This window comes from Mastigoproctus giganteus, chromosome 4, assembly GCF_048544385.1.
Source record: "Mastigoproctus giganteus isolate SK-2022 chromosome 4, ASM4854438v1, whole genome shotgun sequence".
In the NCBI taxonomy this organism is placed as follows: domain Eukaryota; kingdom Metazoa; phylum Arthropoda; class Arachnida; order Uropygi; family Thelyphonidae; genus Mastigoproctus; species Mastigoproctus giganteus.
Genome location: NC_143578.1, coordinates 183,567,175 through 183,585,266, shown reverse-complemented (window position 1 = coordinate 183,585,266; position 18,092 = coordinate 183,567,175). Strand labels below are relative to the sequence as shown.

Genomic DNA, 18,092 nt, shown 5'->3' with positions numbered 1-18,092 from the left:
ATTGAATTTGTCCATAAATGGGTAACGTAAGCCAGAATATTACCAGTGGATCGACATTGATGGAATCCATACTGGCGATCGTTGATCAGACAGAAGGTTTCTAGATAGTTTAAGAGTTGGCAGTTAATTGATTTCTTCATTACTTTAGAATGAGCAGAAGTAATTGCAATGGGACGATAATTGGATGGGAGGGATTTGCAGCCTTTTTAGGAACTGGCCTGGATATGAGCAAATTTCCAAGCAGAAGAAAAAACATCTTTAGAATAAGAAGGTGAAAAAAGGCAGCGAAGAACAGGAGTAAGTTCGGGAGCACAGGTTTTGAGAACTAGTGGAGAAATACCATCAGGACCTGGAGCTTTCTTACCATCAAGATTCGTCGAAATCCTTCTGACATCCTTTTGATGGAAAACCACAGGAGGCATTGAATGGAGTGTGTTGGGAATGGTGGGAGGTATTTTACCAAGATCATTAATAGGAGTTGGAAGGAAAATGGGATACTAGCAGGTCAGCTTTATTCTTGGCTGAAGTGACAACAGAACCATCTAGTTTTGACAGAGGTGGGAGCTGAGATGGGCAAAAGTTGCAGCCAATAGCTTTGGCAAGAGACCAGAATGCTTGGCTACCATTAGGGCAGGAAGCAAGTTTTATTCTTAGCCTGTTTTCAAAATCTAGTTTGGACTGATTAATAACTGCTTTACAATTGTTGCAAGCTTTGGTGTAGGCAGAAAATGAAACTGAAAAATTGGAAACAAGCCAATTACGATATGCAATGTTCTTCTCTTGAACAGCCTTAGCACATTTATTGAAAAACCAAGGTTTAGATAAAGTACGAGATTTTAAAGTGGAGTTTGGAATAAATTCCATTCCTACAAGAATAATTTCACTGACACAATCTGAGCAAACGTTGACATCAGAAGTTTTGAAACAGTAATCCGACCAAAGAAAAGAAGAAAAGAAATCTCGCAGGTCATCCCATTTTGCATTCTTGTAATGCCAAACAATACAAGGTTGGGAATAGCCACGAGATAAAGGCTCCATTGGAGAAAAGACAATCACCAAGTCGTGATCTGAGGTGCCGAAAGGACCACTCACTTCGACCATGTACTTAGAAGAGTCGTTTGTGAGAAGATCATCAAGCGTGTTGGCTGTATGGTTAGGATTGTCCGGTATTCTTGTAGGTAAATGAACAATCTGTGCAAGGTCATTAGTAATTGCAAAAGCCTCAGCATCTCGACCAGCTGGGCCGGTGTGACTAGAAAACGGAAGCCAGCTGGAGTTGTTAACATTAAAATCACCAAGAAAAATTACCTCACTGTTAGGAAAGTTGGGCTGGAGAAAGTCAAGTTGCAAAGAGAGGAAGTCAAAGAGCTTCAAGTGATTAGTGCAGTTGGGAGAACTGTAGACATAACAGACAAATTTGACACAATGAGGTATAAAGATTTTAAGCCAATGAAGATCGAAAAGAGCAGATTCCAAGTCACCAAGTTTCTGACAGGGAATATCGGAACGGACACATGCACAAGTACCACCTTTGAGGCAAAAGGAATCATACAGTGAATAGTTTGGGCAACTAAGATGAGCAGTAATTGAATCAACCGATAACAGATTCTGTCAGAAAAAGTACATGGGATTTGGCATACTGCAAGTGGAAATTGACATCGTTGAGATTAGAATTGAGACCCTGTATATTTGGGAAATGAACTATGAAGTGGGGAGGTTTAGATCTTTTCACAGATAAGCTTGCTCTATTAGTTTGAAAATTCATGGTGTATTCAACAGTAAGAAAAAGTGGGGGGGGGGGGGACATGCTGTATGAAGTAATGAAATTTTTGGATATGGCGTACACATGGTAAGAATATATCCAGATACTTGACATAACGTGGCCTCGACAACCCCCCCCCTCTGCATACATACTACTCGGACTCCCTCCAGTCCGGAAGCCTCCTAAAGAGTTACCAATAGGTTTGGTCCGGTGTACTAACTAGCTGCCGACCTGCGATGACCGTTTTAGAGCTGTGCCCTTGAAATGTAAGGAAGATTGGAACTCGCCATGATGTTCATCATAACCTCAAAAGTCATCGGCCATACTGCATGAGCGAAGAGATGGGGAAGGTTTGACCGGAACTCAGCTCTGGAGACTAAACATGGGTTCCACCACTCCAAGACTCAAATAAGCAAAGTGGTGGTATTACACCAGTTGATGAATCATCTACCACCTAGTATTGCCTGGTAACACAGAGAGGCAGCTCTTCTTCCATGCGGTGTGGGACCACACCTCGACCCCTGCTTACGTTGGTTCACACTTGGGGGGGTCACCCACAGTGTGCTTGTGCATTGAGTTTATACCCAGGATTACTAACAGTCCCACCATCGTGAAGGTACAAGCAGAAAATTTGGCTGTCACAGACCGTCCGAACTTCGCCGAAATTGGGTTCCCTTGATTTCAATGTCACCTGAATATCAGTTCCATCAGCGTTTTAAACTCCCAGGTAGCAAGTACAGCTTGTCTGGCATATCTGAGAGAATGTCTGTGACAACCTCAAAGACCAAACCTGAAACCTTTCTTGGTAAGAGCACCCTTTTGGTCCCTTCACCACTTCTTGCCCTTCTCTTCATCCATTCCAGCAGACCTACATCCTTCCTAAAGGCCTCCAGATTTGTATACAGTAGTCAAGGTACAATCTAAACATAGCCCTGTACAATGGGATAATCACCTCCTTATCCCTGCTAGAAAAGTTCCTGTATATCACTGACAAAATCCCATGGACTGCCCTGGCAGCCTGTCTGCACAATTCCCTACCTAAAATCCAAGTATATGATATCAAAATTATTTTTTACATCCAGTTCCTTTGTGACCACATCATAGTATCCAATCAAATTTGTCACACAAGACTTTTCCTTAGCAAACCCATGCTGTGTCATGGGTGTGTCAATTGTCAAACTAACAGAGCAAAGTTATCTGCGAAAAGATATAAACCTCCCAAACACTTCCTCATTCATTTCAGAAATATATGTGGTCTCAGCTCTAATCTCAATGATGTCCATTTCCAATTAGTCTGCCAAACCCCATGTACTTTTTCTGACAGAACCTCAGTTATCAGTTGATTCAACCACTGATCATTTCAGTTGTCCAAACTAATTGCTGTATGATTCCTTTCGCTTCAAAAAGTTGGTACGTTCGTTCTGATATTCCCTGTCAGAGATAGTAATTTGGAATCTCTGACTTCTCTTTCAAACTTCACTTTCTCCAGTCTAACTTTCCTAACAGTGAGGTAATTTTCCTTGGTGATTTTAATGTTCACGTTTCCAGTTGGGTTGTTTTCTAGTCGTACAGACTTTGGTTGAGATGCTGAGGCTTTTGCAATTACTAATGACCGTGCACAGATTGTTCATTTACCTACCAGAATACCAGACAACCCTAACCACACAGCCACACGCTTGATCTTTTTCTTACAAACAACCCTTCTAAGTACATGGTCGTGGTGAGTGGTCCTCTAGGCACTTCAGATCACCATTTGGTGATGGTCTCTTCTCCAATGGAGCATTTCTCTCATTGCCATTCCCAACCCAGTATTGTTTGGCCTTACAAGAATGCAAAATGGGATGATCTGCGAGATTTATTTTCTTCTTTCATTGGTTTGATTACTGTTTCAAAACTTCCGATATCAACATTTGCTCAGATATTATCAGTGAAATTATTCTCGTAGGGATGGAATCCTTTAATCCTTTTTTCCACACTCCACCTTAAAATATAGTCTTTTATCCAAACCTTGGTTTTCCAATAAACGTTCTAAGGCTGTTCAAGAGAAGAATGTTGCATATCAATTGGCTGGTATCCACATCTCCACGTTCGTTTTCTGCTTACACCAAAGCTTGCAACGATTGTAACGCAGTTATTAATCAGTCCAAACTACATTTTGGAACAGACTAAGAGTAGAAAACTTGGTTCTTGTCCAAATGGTAGCCAAGCATTCTGGTCTCTTGCCAAAGCTATTGGCTGAAACTTATGCCCATCCCTGTTCCCACCTCTGGCAAAACCAAACAGTTTTATTGCTACTTCAACCAGGAAAAGCTGACCTCTAGCATCCTATTTTAATTCTAACTCGTGTATTAATGATCTTGGTAAACCACCTCCCAGCATTCCCATTATGCTTCATTAAGGGCAAGCATTAACCACTCAACCATCCCTTTATCCATAACAGCATTATGGATAAAGGGATGGTTGAGTGGGAGAAGACAAAGTGGTAATCAATGGACGCTGCTCTTTGTGGACTAATGTTATTAGTGGAGTCCCCCAGGATTCAGTGTTGGGTCCATTGTTTTTTTTCTGTATTTATTAATGATACTGATGAAGGTATATCAGGCTTAATGTCTAAGTTTGCAGACGATACGAAGGTTGGCAGGGTTGTTAATGACAGTAATGACACCACTGCAACAGGAGCTAGAAAAGTTGAGCAGATAGGCTGAGAGGTGGCAACTGAAATTTAACATTGACAAATGTAAAGTACTGCATATGGGCAGCAGTAACCCCAGAGTAATGTATCAACTGTACGCTACTACACTCAGGGTGTAGTACCACTCAGCTTAAATAAATTCAAGGTAAAACTAGACAAACATCAAACATTTGGAGTGAACGGATGGGTGAAATGGGAAGGGTTTTTTTTTTTTTTTTTTTTTTTGGCTGATGCTGTATAAGCTTGCTTTGTTGTATCATATGCCTCTACTAATGCTAAATGCCTCCTGTGGTCTTCCATCAAAAGGAAGTCAGAAGGATTTTGAACAATCTTGATGCTAAGAAAGCTCCAGGTCCTGATGGTATTTCTTTAACACTTGTTCTCAAAACCTGTGCTCCTGAACTTTCTCCTGTTCTGTGTTGCTTTTTTTCACTTTCTTATTCCAAAGGTGTTTTTCCTTCTGCATGGAAATTCGGTCATATCCAACCAGGTCCTAAAAAGAGTGACAAATGCCTCCCACCCAATTATCGTCCCATTGCAATTACTTCTACTGTTTCTAAAGTAATGGAGAAATCAAATAATCGGCAACTAAAACTATCTTGAAATACTGCATCTGATCAATGATCGCCAGTATGGATTCCATCAGTGTCGCTCCACTGGTGATATTCTGGTTTATGTTACCCATCATGGACAAATTCAATAGAAACGTTTGGTGAAACTGAAGCAGTTGCTCTTGACTTTTCAAAGGCTTGATCGTGTTTGGCATAAAGATCCTCTTAATAAGCTTCAATCTTTTGGTTTTCCAACTGTTTTTCGTAATTGGTTATCCTATTCTCTCTCTGACTGCTCATCCACTAATGCTGGTATCCCCCAAAGTTCAGTTCTTTCTCCAACTCTTTTCCTCTTTTATATTAATGACATTCTTCCACTGACTGGAAATCCCATCCATAGTTTTGTTGATAACAGCACATTGCATTCCACCTTCCAGTTTGAGAATCTTTGCCCTGCTAAAACAGCTTCAACTTCTTGAATATCTACTAAAAATTCCTTAAATGCCAGTATCCAGGTATTTCTCCAGTGGGATAATGATAACTTAGTTGATTTCGATCCTGTCTTATATCTTGCAAAAAGGATTCTTCTGCTCCTATGCTTATCTTCGATGATCATGTATCTCTATTGGGGATTACCCTGACTTCTAATTCCCTTGGCATAAGCACATTACAAATATTACTTCCTCTGCATCTAAAAAACTGGGCTTTCTCTTTTGCACTTGGTATTACTTTTCTTCTAAACAGCTTTTCACTCTGTACAAATAGCAAATCCACCCTTCTATGGAGTACTGTTCCCACATCTGGGGGCAGTACTCCAGTTTTGGGGGCAGTGCTGCCCCCAAAACCTCTCTCAGGCTTTCAGATTCCATTCAAAAGAGGGCTGTTAGATTAATTAATGACTCATCTCTAACAGAGTCTTTCTCCACTCTGCCTTATAGACAGTTTTGTTTCTGATGCATGCCTTTTCTATAGGTACTTCCATGTGCTCTGTTCTTCTGAATTGACTTCTATAATTCCCGCTCTCTTTCAAATCAGTCCAAAAAAAGTGCTGCAACCAGTCAACATCCTTTTACTGTCCAACTTCAAACTCACAGAACCAACTTTTTTCTTCCTTGTGTATTCATTCAACTAATGTTTTCTGGAACAACCATATGTATTTCCCGAAAATTGAAAATTACAAGCTACAGAAGTTAAAGTGTAATGTTGTTTGTTTGTTATTTGGTTTTTAGGAGCATTAGCAACTAAGGCCATATTGCTTCGGGGATATGCGGTGGTCATTCCCTGACCTTTCCGCATCCTCCGTATTTCGTGGTCATGGGCTCGAACCCCGGTCTAATCAAGAAGCGTGTGCTACGCACTGCCACTCCTGCCCACCTGGCTACGGAGGCGCCAAAGTGTAATGTCAACAAATATCTTCTTTCATCTTCCCAACCTCCAACCCATGCATGCAATGCCAGATTAAGGTATAGGCTAGCAGGGCTCCTGCCCAAGGCACCAAAAACAGAAGAACAATGAAGCAAAAAAAAATATATCCTCCATAAAGGGTGCTGAAAAATCATTCTGCCCGGGACGCGGAAATACCTTGGTTCGGAACTGCACACACGGTACTATCTAATACCTATCATGTTTGGAGTTTTTGTAAAAAAAAAAAGAAAGAACAGACATGAGAGAAAGGGGAGGTCATGCCCTCAGTTAAGAAGCACATAAAATCTCTAAGGTGCATCCAGTTGACAGTGGTGGCCAGTGCAATGCTGAGTCACACTGGTATGACAAGCACTGGAAAAGCAAAATTAAGAGTAAGGTATAGGTATGTTCGTGTCAGACGGCACCTGGGATTTCTCCCATCTCCGCGTGTGTTTCACTGTATCGAGGACAGTACACTGTCAAGCCAGAGACTTGAAAGTGTGTGGGCCGTGTCTGTGCAGTGTGATTTGTTGTGCCCATTGTTTATCCGGCTTATTGGCCGCCAGGCCCTTAGTGGGGCCCTAGGTTGCCCATACCCTGCCACGTGGAGGCTAGCTGGGTGTATCCAGTATCACAACAAATTGCTCTGGCAGGTCCTGCCACCTAGTTTCCTGGGATTTCAGTGGCTAGGACCTATTTTTAAAAAAAAAAAAAAAAAATTGCATTTGACATTAATCGCTGGTTGGGGTTGAACGCTAAAGAGATGTGTTAAAGGCCAAATAGGTCGGGCAAAATTTTGATGTTATTAAATTTAGACACGTGAGGCTATATGCTAGATAAAAGCTAATAGTGTTAGTTGTCTTAGAGATTTACAGGAAACTGGTAGAATTTAGACGTTGATTAGAATTTGGCAGCATTGTTAAGGGTGTACTTGGTTGATTTAGTGAGAGAGAGAGAGGGAGACTGAAGGGAAAACAGATAGAAGAATAGGGACGATAGAGTAGGCATCCCTAAAGAGGTCAGTGGAGAAGAGCCCCACCAGGCAAAGTATGGGGGGGTAGGCAGGGAGGAGAGGAGACAGAGATCCGTCTCCTCCCTCCCCTGCCTGGGGATGGGGTTTTAAAGGGAACCAGGTTAGAGTACCCAGTTCAGATCGCTAATGACGCGTTGGCAGCAAAGCCGCAAGATGTCTTCAGCGGTGTCATGTCCAAGGAGTGTCGAATCCGGTATGAAGGTTAAGCTAACATATCCCACCCCCATATCCGGGGGTGGGACATGTTAGCTAGCAGTGGGGAACCCACCAGGCGAGGGGGTGGGAGAGACACACATTTACTTCATTCATAATCTGCATTCTCACTCTAATTGCATTCTTTTTTTTTTTTTTTTTTTTAATATATATATATATATATTTTTTTTTTAAGTACTTTTTTCTTATTTTATAATTTTTTTCCAAGTTTTTTATATATATATATATATATATATATATATATATATATATATATATATATTTTTTTTTTTTTTTTTTTTTCACTCAACTCATTCATCTTTTTCTCACACACCAGGAGGGGATGCAATGATGTGTAGTGTAAATTTAAATACTAATTAAAACTAGGGTTAGTGTGTACTTAACTGTAGCATTTATGGTTTGTGTTCTTTTTCTCACACGCTTACACTTTTATTCATTCTTCTAGCTCTCATCTCATTTATTCGACTCTTACTTTCTGCACTGCACTCTCTGGGCACCTAAACTTACTTTTATTCTTCAGTTGTGGTGCAGGCCTAGCCGCAAGTTTTTTTTTTTTTTGTTTGCAGGCCAGGGGAGAATGCAGTGATAGTGTTGATGTGGTTAGTAAATGTTTGTTGGTACAGTATATATAAATCGGGCTGGATATCGGCCAATTACATTTGCTCTTCCACTCATTCCCATTCACTCTCTCTCTCTGTCATGCTAGGTCACTCTTTCTTTCACCAAAACTGCTATTTATTCCCTTTTACCATAATTCCTAGTTCACTCGGTTCCCAGCCTATTCATTGTCTTTCATTCTCATTCATTCATTCTACATTGCATCCCTTTGCTAACTAGCCTACTGATATTTTTCAGCTAATCTGCTCCCCTGGCTGCCTGTACATCTCCCTCCCCTACGTGGTTACTTATTTGGCATGGGGCCCCAGGTTCCTACACACGGCAGGGTAGTCCTGGGAAGGTTTGTCATGTCAGGTTGCAGAATACTGCTATCCTGACAGTTTTTAAGCCATCGTCTGGGCGTGGTGGAAAACTTGGGCAATTTTACTATTGATTATTGTTTAATTGCTGTGGGGGGCTGAATTGCCATTCTTTGCATTGCTCTGTGCATTTCGAATACTTTCTGTGTGAAAGATGTAAAAGCTTTATAGTTTTGCTCTTCTATGATGAACAGATGTTCTTCTCCCCTGGGAAGGGGACTAATCTGTGCTATTAGGTCTGTTCTGGGTATGTCATATATTATACATTCATATAGAATGTGTGCCCAGTCTTCACTTTCGCCACAGGTGCAGTTTGGGTCATCGGTCAGGCCTAAGGAGGTTAGTTTCGCCTTTAGGGAGCCGTGACCTGTCAATATTTATTAAGAGTAAGGGTGTGTTATAGGCCTAATGCTGACTGGGCTAGCCGGGTAGGTAAAGTGCCTGCCTGGCAACCCAAAGGTCGCAGGTTCGATTCCCGCCTCGGGCTGGATATCATGATGGTGCCGAACCAACCGGTTGGTTGGATATCCCGGCCACGATACACGAAGGATGCAAGAAAAAACTGGTTCCTTCGTGTATTGATCACATCATATGAAATAAAATAAATAAAAAAAATAGGCCTAATGACTCTGATGAGTATAACGAACTGTACAGGGAAATAGCGTGGGACAGTAAATCAGAATGTCTTTTAATATGTCAGATTTTAACTTTCCAGATGTTGATTGGAACTTGTTAGTTGGTCACTCAGACACTGCTGGATTTACTGAATGACTGTTTTCTATGGCAACATGTTAGAGAGGCAACAAAAGACAGTAATACTCTTGATCTGATCAGTACTGATTTGGGATTTGCCTGAAGATGTAACTACCGTCGAGGGTAAAGGGAAGGGTTTTTGCTTTTGTAGAGGTGACTACAGTGGTCTTAGACAGAGTTTAAATTCTATACAGTAGCAACAAATGATGTTACCATTGGCAACTTTAAGTGGGAAGCTATTGGAAGGATGTAGAACTGCTGGAACAAGTACAGGGAAGAGCAACATGATTGGTGTAGGGAACAAAGGGGTGCTCACAGCACAAAAGGCTTCAGTTCTGAAAACTGCAGTGTCTGGAGCCTAGGCACCTATGAGATGATTTGATTGAGGTGTTTAAGGCTTTGAATGGATTGAGCAAGCTCAATGCTGATGGGATTCCTCTTTCTCATACAACACACACAAGGGGGCATAAATTCAAATTTAGGAAGGACGGTTGCAGAAATATTTTGGTTGAAATATTGACTCCATCAATGAGTTTTGATAAAACTATTTTATACACAACGCTGTTTAACACCAAAATTTTAGATGTAGGTTGTTTGTCTGGTGTTTCTTATGTGGTACCCTTTAGAAACTTGAGTCCATCATTGTTCTTAGCAAAATTCCATATATATACAGTAGTAAAAATAATTCTAATGAACAAATTAAATCAGGAATAAATACCTTTCTGAAATTAGCCAATTTTAAAATAATTTTGACTTTACTCCTTTGTAAATGAAACCCTTTAATTTAAATCAGCCATTTTCTCCAGATTTTATTATAGAATGTATACACTGATCTTTGAACTGTGCACTTAGTTTAACTATAAAACAATTTTAATTTTGCTTTTCAAGCAAAAAAGTATTTTTATTCATAAGAATTGTAATACATTCTCATTTTATTTATTTGTAAAAATTAATCTTATGTAAATACATTCCTCTTCTTCAAATAAGCCTCTGGGTTGGGAATGTTCATGTTCACAATGACTGCATGATCCAACACCAATCATTATAAACTTATATTAAATAAAATAAAATAAATTACAGTTGTTAAGATAATAATAAAATAAGTAAAATGAATAGTACAATTATACCAGATAAAACTGATAAAGTAAGGTAGCTGTCTGTACAATAAAATAAAATAATGTAAATAAAACACCCGATAAAAGCAATAATACATGGAAGCTTTCAGAGGCATCTGCCTCCCTTTTCAACAGTGAAGTTTAACGCACAGTACATCCTTAAATATCATCAGGTTCACAGCATGTGTTTCTACAGGAACATGGGCAGTATTCTCCATATGTGCACTGGAACTAGAAATGGCTCTGGAGTGTGCCAAGTGGAACTGTTCATCCCACCCAAGAACCACAGCTTCGAAGAGGGGATGAATGTGGACTCCCCTGTCTATATTAATAGTGTTAACTCTCAGAGGAGCAAATTCGCAAGCTCTTGAGCCACTTGCAGTCCCAAAATCTGTGTGACCAGTCAACGACAACAGCTTTGTCAGGAGAGATTTAATAGTTCTCCTCCTGGTGTAATTGTACTATTCATTTTATTTATTTTATTTCATTTTAGTTTTATTAACTTAACTAATTTATTTTATTTTATTTAATAAAAGTTTATAATGGTTGGTGTAGGATCGTGCAGTAATTGTGAACACAATTATGTAAATACACATTGTATTGAAATGCATGCTGTTATTTATGTATAAATTATATTAATATAAAAAATGTGTTTTCACTGTGAAGTAAAATATTAGAAAAAATTTACTCATTTCACACAAAAAAAATTATCTGGCATATTTTTTTTTTACAGAACCATTTTTTTGGATCCAATAATACAAAGGTTTTGCATGGTTTCTAACTACCTTCAAAGTGGGTAGGTAGCTTTGAACCATGATGCCCATATATGGTATTCTAAATGAAATTTTCATATGTTATTAGTAGGAGCAATTATTTGTTCATCAGTTTCAAGACTTTAAATGTAAAAAAGAGTTCAAATTTGCATTAGTATCACTGTACTGTATGCAAGGTTCTTTGTAAAGTATAAATTTATTCTACAGGTGTACACAGTGACAAACACCAATAGAGCAGTGAATATTTGGTGCTGTAAGCTCAGAACTGGTCCTTAGGGAGTGCTATGGGGATGAGGAATGATTTAAGAGTGAGCCCCTGTATATGCAGACATAAAATATTTTAAATTATATTATTAGATATGTAATCCCAAATTTTCTGGCAGGGACCGCCCAATGCTATTGGCATTATACAGAGAAGTGGTACTGCCCTACATAAATGCAATACTACTACTTTGCTTAGTGGAAGTGAAGCAGAACACCCATGTTTAGTCAAAGAGCACAGCTCTGTCAATCCCATCAGGGAAGGGCAACAAGATTGGTGAAGTAAGTACACGGTGTAAGTAGTATCTTAAGGTTATGATGGACATCGTGGCTAGATCTTATATTCCTTATGTTTCAAGAGCACAGCTCTAAAATGGTTTTCACTGGCCAGCTGTTAGATAGTCCACTAGACTGAACTCATTGGTAACTCTCTAGGAGGCATATGGATCATCCAGCATATATCTTGTTTCACTACTCCACCGGCTAGTGACTGGAAGGAGTCCAAGTAATATGTATGTGATAGGCACTGTTGAGGTCACATTATCTCAAGGAGCTGGGTTTATTCTTGCTGGTACATATCCAAAAATTTCATTAATTCATACATTTTTTATCCCTTAAACTGTTATTTCATCTATGCATCATAAATAGTCAAACTGATAGAATAAAACTTATTTGCAAAAAGATCTAGACCTCCCAAAAATTTTCTTATTCATTTTACAAATATACACGATCGCAGTCCTACTCTCAATGATGATCATTTCACCTACAATCTGCCAAGCTTCAGTGACTTTTTCTGGCAGAATCTCAATTATCAGTTGCCTTGACCACTGCTCATCTCTGTTGCTCTAAATATTCATTTCACTATTCCTTTCACTTCAAAAATGGTAAATGTCATGCATGTATCCACTCCGATTTTCTTGTCAGAAACTTCCTCTTTTTGATCTCCTGTGGCTTAAAATCTTTCCACCCTATTCTCTCAAATTCATCTGTTGTTCTTTTTGTTCTCCTAACTCTACTCATTATTTTGAACTGTTTTGACTTAGTTTCTTTGAAGCTCTACTTTGTTCAGTTTAACTTTCCTAATAGTGAGGCAATTTTAATGGTGATTTTAGCATTCACCACTCCAGCTAGCTTCACTTTTTTTTTTTTTTTTTTTTTAAGTACACAGACACAGCTGATTGGGATGCTGAAACATTTGTGATTATTAATGACTTCGCACAGCTTGTTCATTTACCTCCTACCATACCTATTATATTCCATTCGATGCCTCTAGTGGCCTTCTGACAAAAGAATTTTGAGCAATCTTGATGCCAAGAAAGCTCCAGGTCATGATGGCACACATCTATTTGTTCTCAAAACCTGTACTTCTGAACTTGCTGATGGAGAAATTCATCAACTGCAACAATTTTACTAACCTGTTATAAAATTAATTCGCTGAATAATGCATACTAAAAATACAATACCAATAAAGCCAAAATAAAAACAGAATTTTCCTACATGAAAATCATTAAAAATCAAACCACAATACTGTTAAATACCTGCTGTTATCATGCAATGCTGACTCAGTTTCACACAAAAGAAACAATCACCAAGTCAGTTTGCTTCTTGAAGCACTCCAACTGCTGAACATATTTATGTATTTTTGGAGTTTTTAGTTGTCACTATCTTGTGCAATCTACAATTTGGAGCCAAAAGACACTATTGTTCCACCTACTTTTTGTGGGGATCTATCACTAAGCTCAGACCTGTCTGTTTCTTCATATCTCCCCCTCTGGTTTCATCTTGTTCTACCTCCGAGCCTTCTGTCACTCAGTTCACTTTATAAATGAAATAATTTCTTTATAAAGATACTTCACTTCTCTTTAACTGTTCTGCAGCCCACAAGCTGTAAAACAGTTAAAGAGAAGTGACTACCCATAACCTATGAGTTACCTTTGTAAAGAAGTTTTTATTATTTCATTTATGATTGTTGTTTGAATAACTAGAGGTCCACAGGCTGTAACACATTAAGTATTAACCATTCATCTAAAATACATTGTTTGTTCCTTCCACCCTATTACAATTAAGTTTAATAAAATCCACTTTATCTGGTGTACCATTCTGGCGCGCACACACACACAGGGTGTTTCAAAAGTTTCCCTTGTATAAGGCAATGGTCAGGCCATACCTAGAGTACTGTATACAGGTCTGAAGGCCTCATTTCAAGAAGGATGTAGAGCTGCTGGAACGAGTACAGAGAAGGGCAACAAGATTAGTGAATGGAACAAAGGGGTGCTCTTACGAAGAAAGGCTTAAGTTTTGCAAATTACAGCGTCTGGAGACTAGGCACCAGCGAGGTGATCTGATAGAGGTGTATAAAGCCTTGAATGGTTTGAGCATGCTCAATGCTGATGGGATTCTTCCTCTCGCTCAGAATAATCACCTGAGAGGGCATAAATTCAAATTCAGGAAAGACGACAGATGTAGGATAGACGTGCGGAAATTTGCCTTTAGCCAGCGGGTGGTTGGTTGGTGGAACAGACTTCCATCCCTTGTCGTGGAAGTTGATAGCCTAAATAAGTTTAAGGCTCAGCTGGACAGGTATTTTGAACGAACAGAGGGGTGAAGTGGAAGTGGTTTTTTTTTTTTTTTTTTTTTGGCTGATGCTGCATAAGCTTGCTTTCTTGCATCAAATGCCTCTACTAATGCTAATGCTAAAGTGATGGTCAATAATTTAAAGGTGAAATGTACAGACTACAATATGCAAAAAAAGCCTAGTAAACATGGGTCCTTAAGTGAATCATTTTCGAGATATTGCACATTTCTAGTTGGGGATGGGATCCACCACTGACAAGGTGAACTGTACAGAGTTGGGATCCACCACTGACTTGTTTGTTTAGGTTAGGTTATGCTCATTCTCACCCTTTCCCCTCTCTCAATGCTCTGAGACATAGCAGGCATACTAGTACTTGTCAAAGGATAGTCAACATGGAAACAGCAACGAAGAGTATGTGGACATGCACTTCTGTATGGTAAAGCCAACAACAGTGCACTCAAGGCTGCAAGTTTGTACCAAGAAGCATTTCCCCGCCGAAGGCAGCCCAATAGGCGCACATTCATCAGGGTACATCAACGCCTTAGAAAACATGGGTGTTTCACACATGGAGTATGAGCAAGTAGGCTCAGAAGCATAACACCTGATGTTGAGAAAAGGGTGTTAGAAACAAAAGAACAAAATCCAGGAATTTTGACAAGGAGGGTTGCTCTGCAAGAGCGTGTACTGAGTCATAGCAGTGTATGGCAAATTTTACATAACAATTACTGTACCCCTACCACATCCAGTGTGTATAAGGTCTCAGCAATGCTGACTACCCTCCCAGAGTGCTCCCCTAGTCAGTGGCAGATCTTAACAGAATGTGCATTATCTCAAAAATGGTTCATTTGCGGCCCCGATGTTCACTGGGACTTTTTTGCTTATTTTAGTTTGTACTTTTCACCTTTAAATTATTGACCATTTTTGAAACACCCTGTGTGAGTAATATATATATATATATATATAAATAAATAAGTTTGTATTAATATATTGAATAAAGTATGCATAAATGGATGTGAAAATTACACACAGTGCCAGAAGCTAGAAGGGTGAGGATAGTAGAAAAGGAAGTGTAGTAGATATGTGAACAGATGTTAATATTCTAAAAGTTATGATGAATTAAGAAAATTATGGGCTGAATTACATAGCCAATAGAAAGTGGGTGAACTGTAAAGTAAAATTAGTACAGTAAAATGCAAATAAAACAAAAATAAAATAAAGAGTGGTACAGCTGTCATCAGGTGGAGGGGAAACATTTGGATAATGGTCAAATATAGGCAAGGCAAATGTGCAGAATCTGATGTCAGCTGAAGCAAATATTGATACATGATCAGGTAATTTCATCAGGAGACTACACCTGACCATGTATCAGGAACTGCATTTCTATACTTGTCCACAGTAGTAGAAGAAAAGTGAAAGGCCAAAAAGCAACTAAAATATAATTAGCACTTTCTAATACAGTATGGACAAGGTAGTCCCACTGCATTGGGACTACCTTGTCCATACTGTATTAGAAAATATTAAAAACAGATAATCTAAAAGTTATCTTGGTTTAAATTATCTTTCAAAACACTGTATTTAAATATTATACATTGAAATCAGAATGTATGACATGTAAAACAAAAAAAAAAAAAAAAAAACTTGGGGAGAAGGGGGCATAAAATTAATAGACCCTGAGCAGTTGCACACTTTGCTCATTTGACAAATCGATCTGTCAAGAAATCTAAACACCTTCCCTCGATAAAGATGATTTTGATCCAGTAATGCTACAACACATGATCAGTATCCTTAGGAAGGAGGTGCACAGCAGGTATAAAAAAAAAAAAAAAAATGTAACCAAAACACCGGCTGAAAAAAGATCTCCCTCAGTCGTGGGAGGAAGCCCCGAATAGCCGAACATAACTTCAGGACCAGCCCTGCTACAATGTGCAGCCCGTTATATGCTAAAAATTTCAAATTTTATTTTACTTAACGCAGTCATTCGTTTCTTCTAAATATTCGCTCGTTTTAGGATAATAACTCACACAAATTATACAAAATTTAAATTAAGCAAAGCATAAGGGGCAGTTCTATTGTCTAATATCGAAAGCTTCATGGTAGTGGTGGTATAACCTCTTTAAATCATTCGTAGTACACGTACATAACGAAAGAAAAATAAATACCGCAAAATTATAAATTGAATAAACTGCGTACTATAAATAGGCGAGCATGTTTCGTAATACACGAGTAAATAATTACCCACCTATGTAGTAAATATAATACAGTGGGTTTACATTAAAAGATTTGAATCTTAAAATCTATATAAGCAAATAACTCACGGCACGTTAGATTTTCCATTTTCCGACTGTTTATGGATATGCAATAAAATAAAAACAAGACACAAAAAAAAGTTTTCTGGTTACAAAAGAAGCAGCACAAATTAAAATTTTATGGGCGTTCGAGCAAAAAAGATTTTCCATATGAAAATTCGCCTTGCTACTTACAAGAGGTTTCCAGGATTAAAGGGTTGAAAAACAGAAAATGGTAAAGAAGCCACAGTAACCAGAGATACAATGATGTAATAAGAGAATACTTTCATATAGAACCTTAGAGATCTGCTTATGAAACACAGAAACACTGTGAGAATTAAAGCGCCAAGGAGCACTGTAACAACCATAACGAAGTCAAAGTCCATTCTTATGGATATTATTATTAATTAAGTTACGAACAACACAACGAAAACACATTACAAATACACTTAAGATAAACATTGCCGCGGTACTTTATACACAGGGATGCCCTCTATGTGCAGTACTGATAGAGGAGCATGTTATTATTATGACGTCATCAGATCCGTTATGCGCAAAGCTGTGACTGATTGGTTGTCTCTGTAACATAAAGGCTAAAAGCGAAAGCAGGTGTATTAGCCAGATGGAATTATGAATATGAGCGTGCGCAATTATTTTTTTGTCAAAGAAGCTACGCTCAGATTCTCTATGATGTACTATCAGACTATTACATTATTCTTTATTATTACTCTTATATTATTTCTCCCTGATTGGGGGTTCTACCTCGTGAAGAGTATTGCTACCACGTACACCGGGTGGTTGTTTTTATGTCTGATGTACTGTTAGTCGAGGAACTCTGTGACTATCCTACAAGTTTTATTATTATTCAATCTGAAAACTTCCGTCAGTTTGCGATGGGGCACTGATGAAATTCCGGCATGAATGAATCGAAAATAGGTTGTAACTGTCTCCTTATTTCGTTGCTGCAGTAGGGGTGTATTTCAATTCCGCTTACAGGTCTCTAATCAGCAGTAAACAACGCGTTATTTTAACCCGTTAAAATGTATATAAGCATGTACTTGTCATTTTTTGTGGCCATAATGCACCTCCCAAAGTTTTTTCCATTTTACTCTGATCCCAGCCCGATGCGGGATTCGAACCCGCGACCTTTGGGTTACCAGGCAGGCACTTTACCCACCTGGCTAGCCCGATCGGCTGCTTGTCATTAACATGTTGAATATGTATCTGCCATTTATTTAATTATTGAGTGATGTTTAGACTTTATATATGCATAAAATCATTTACATAGGCGAAGTACAATTGCCGGATTTAGGTAGTTTGAAGGCCTGGTGCAAAAAATATTTTTAAGAGCCCTTAAAGTTTTGGGGATACTTCTTTCTTTCTCATCCCCCCCCCCCAGATAAATCCAGCTTTACCGAAGTGTTATCTAATGTGAAATAAGAAATTTTATTATTAATCAAGAGAGATTATCGGTGGCGCGTTATCCTATAGGCAGAAAAAAGAAAAAAAAAATCACTGTTTTTCTAATATTTTAAGTGACTTTTATCTGAAACTGAACTTTCTACCTGCCAAGGTCAATGAACTTTATTTGAAGATTAATTTGAAAATACATTTTTATTCAAAAATGGTTTTACCGATTTTGATGAAATTTTATATTTAGTTCTTATGTCATATAATTTGTTTGTTTTATTATCACAA

The 18,092-nt window shown here is 38.6% G+C and overlaps 1 protein-coding gene across 1 annotated transcript in view; it reads right to left on the bottom strand.

Moving 5' to 3' along the window:
• Nucleotides 1-16,780, bottom strand: part of LOC150087239 (1-acyl-sn-glycerol-3-phosphate acyltransferase beta-like) — an 86,325-nt gene extending 69,545 nt beyond the window's left edge. The window contains exon 1 of the mRNA XM_090372419.1: nt 16,590-16,780. Within this exon, the coding sequence (XP_090228545.1) occupies nt 16,590-16,780 (191 nt within the window). The remainder of the gene's footprint in view (nt 1-16,589) is intronic.
• Nucleotides 16,781-18,092: the final 1,312 nt, after the last annotated feature.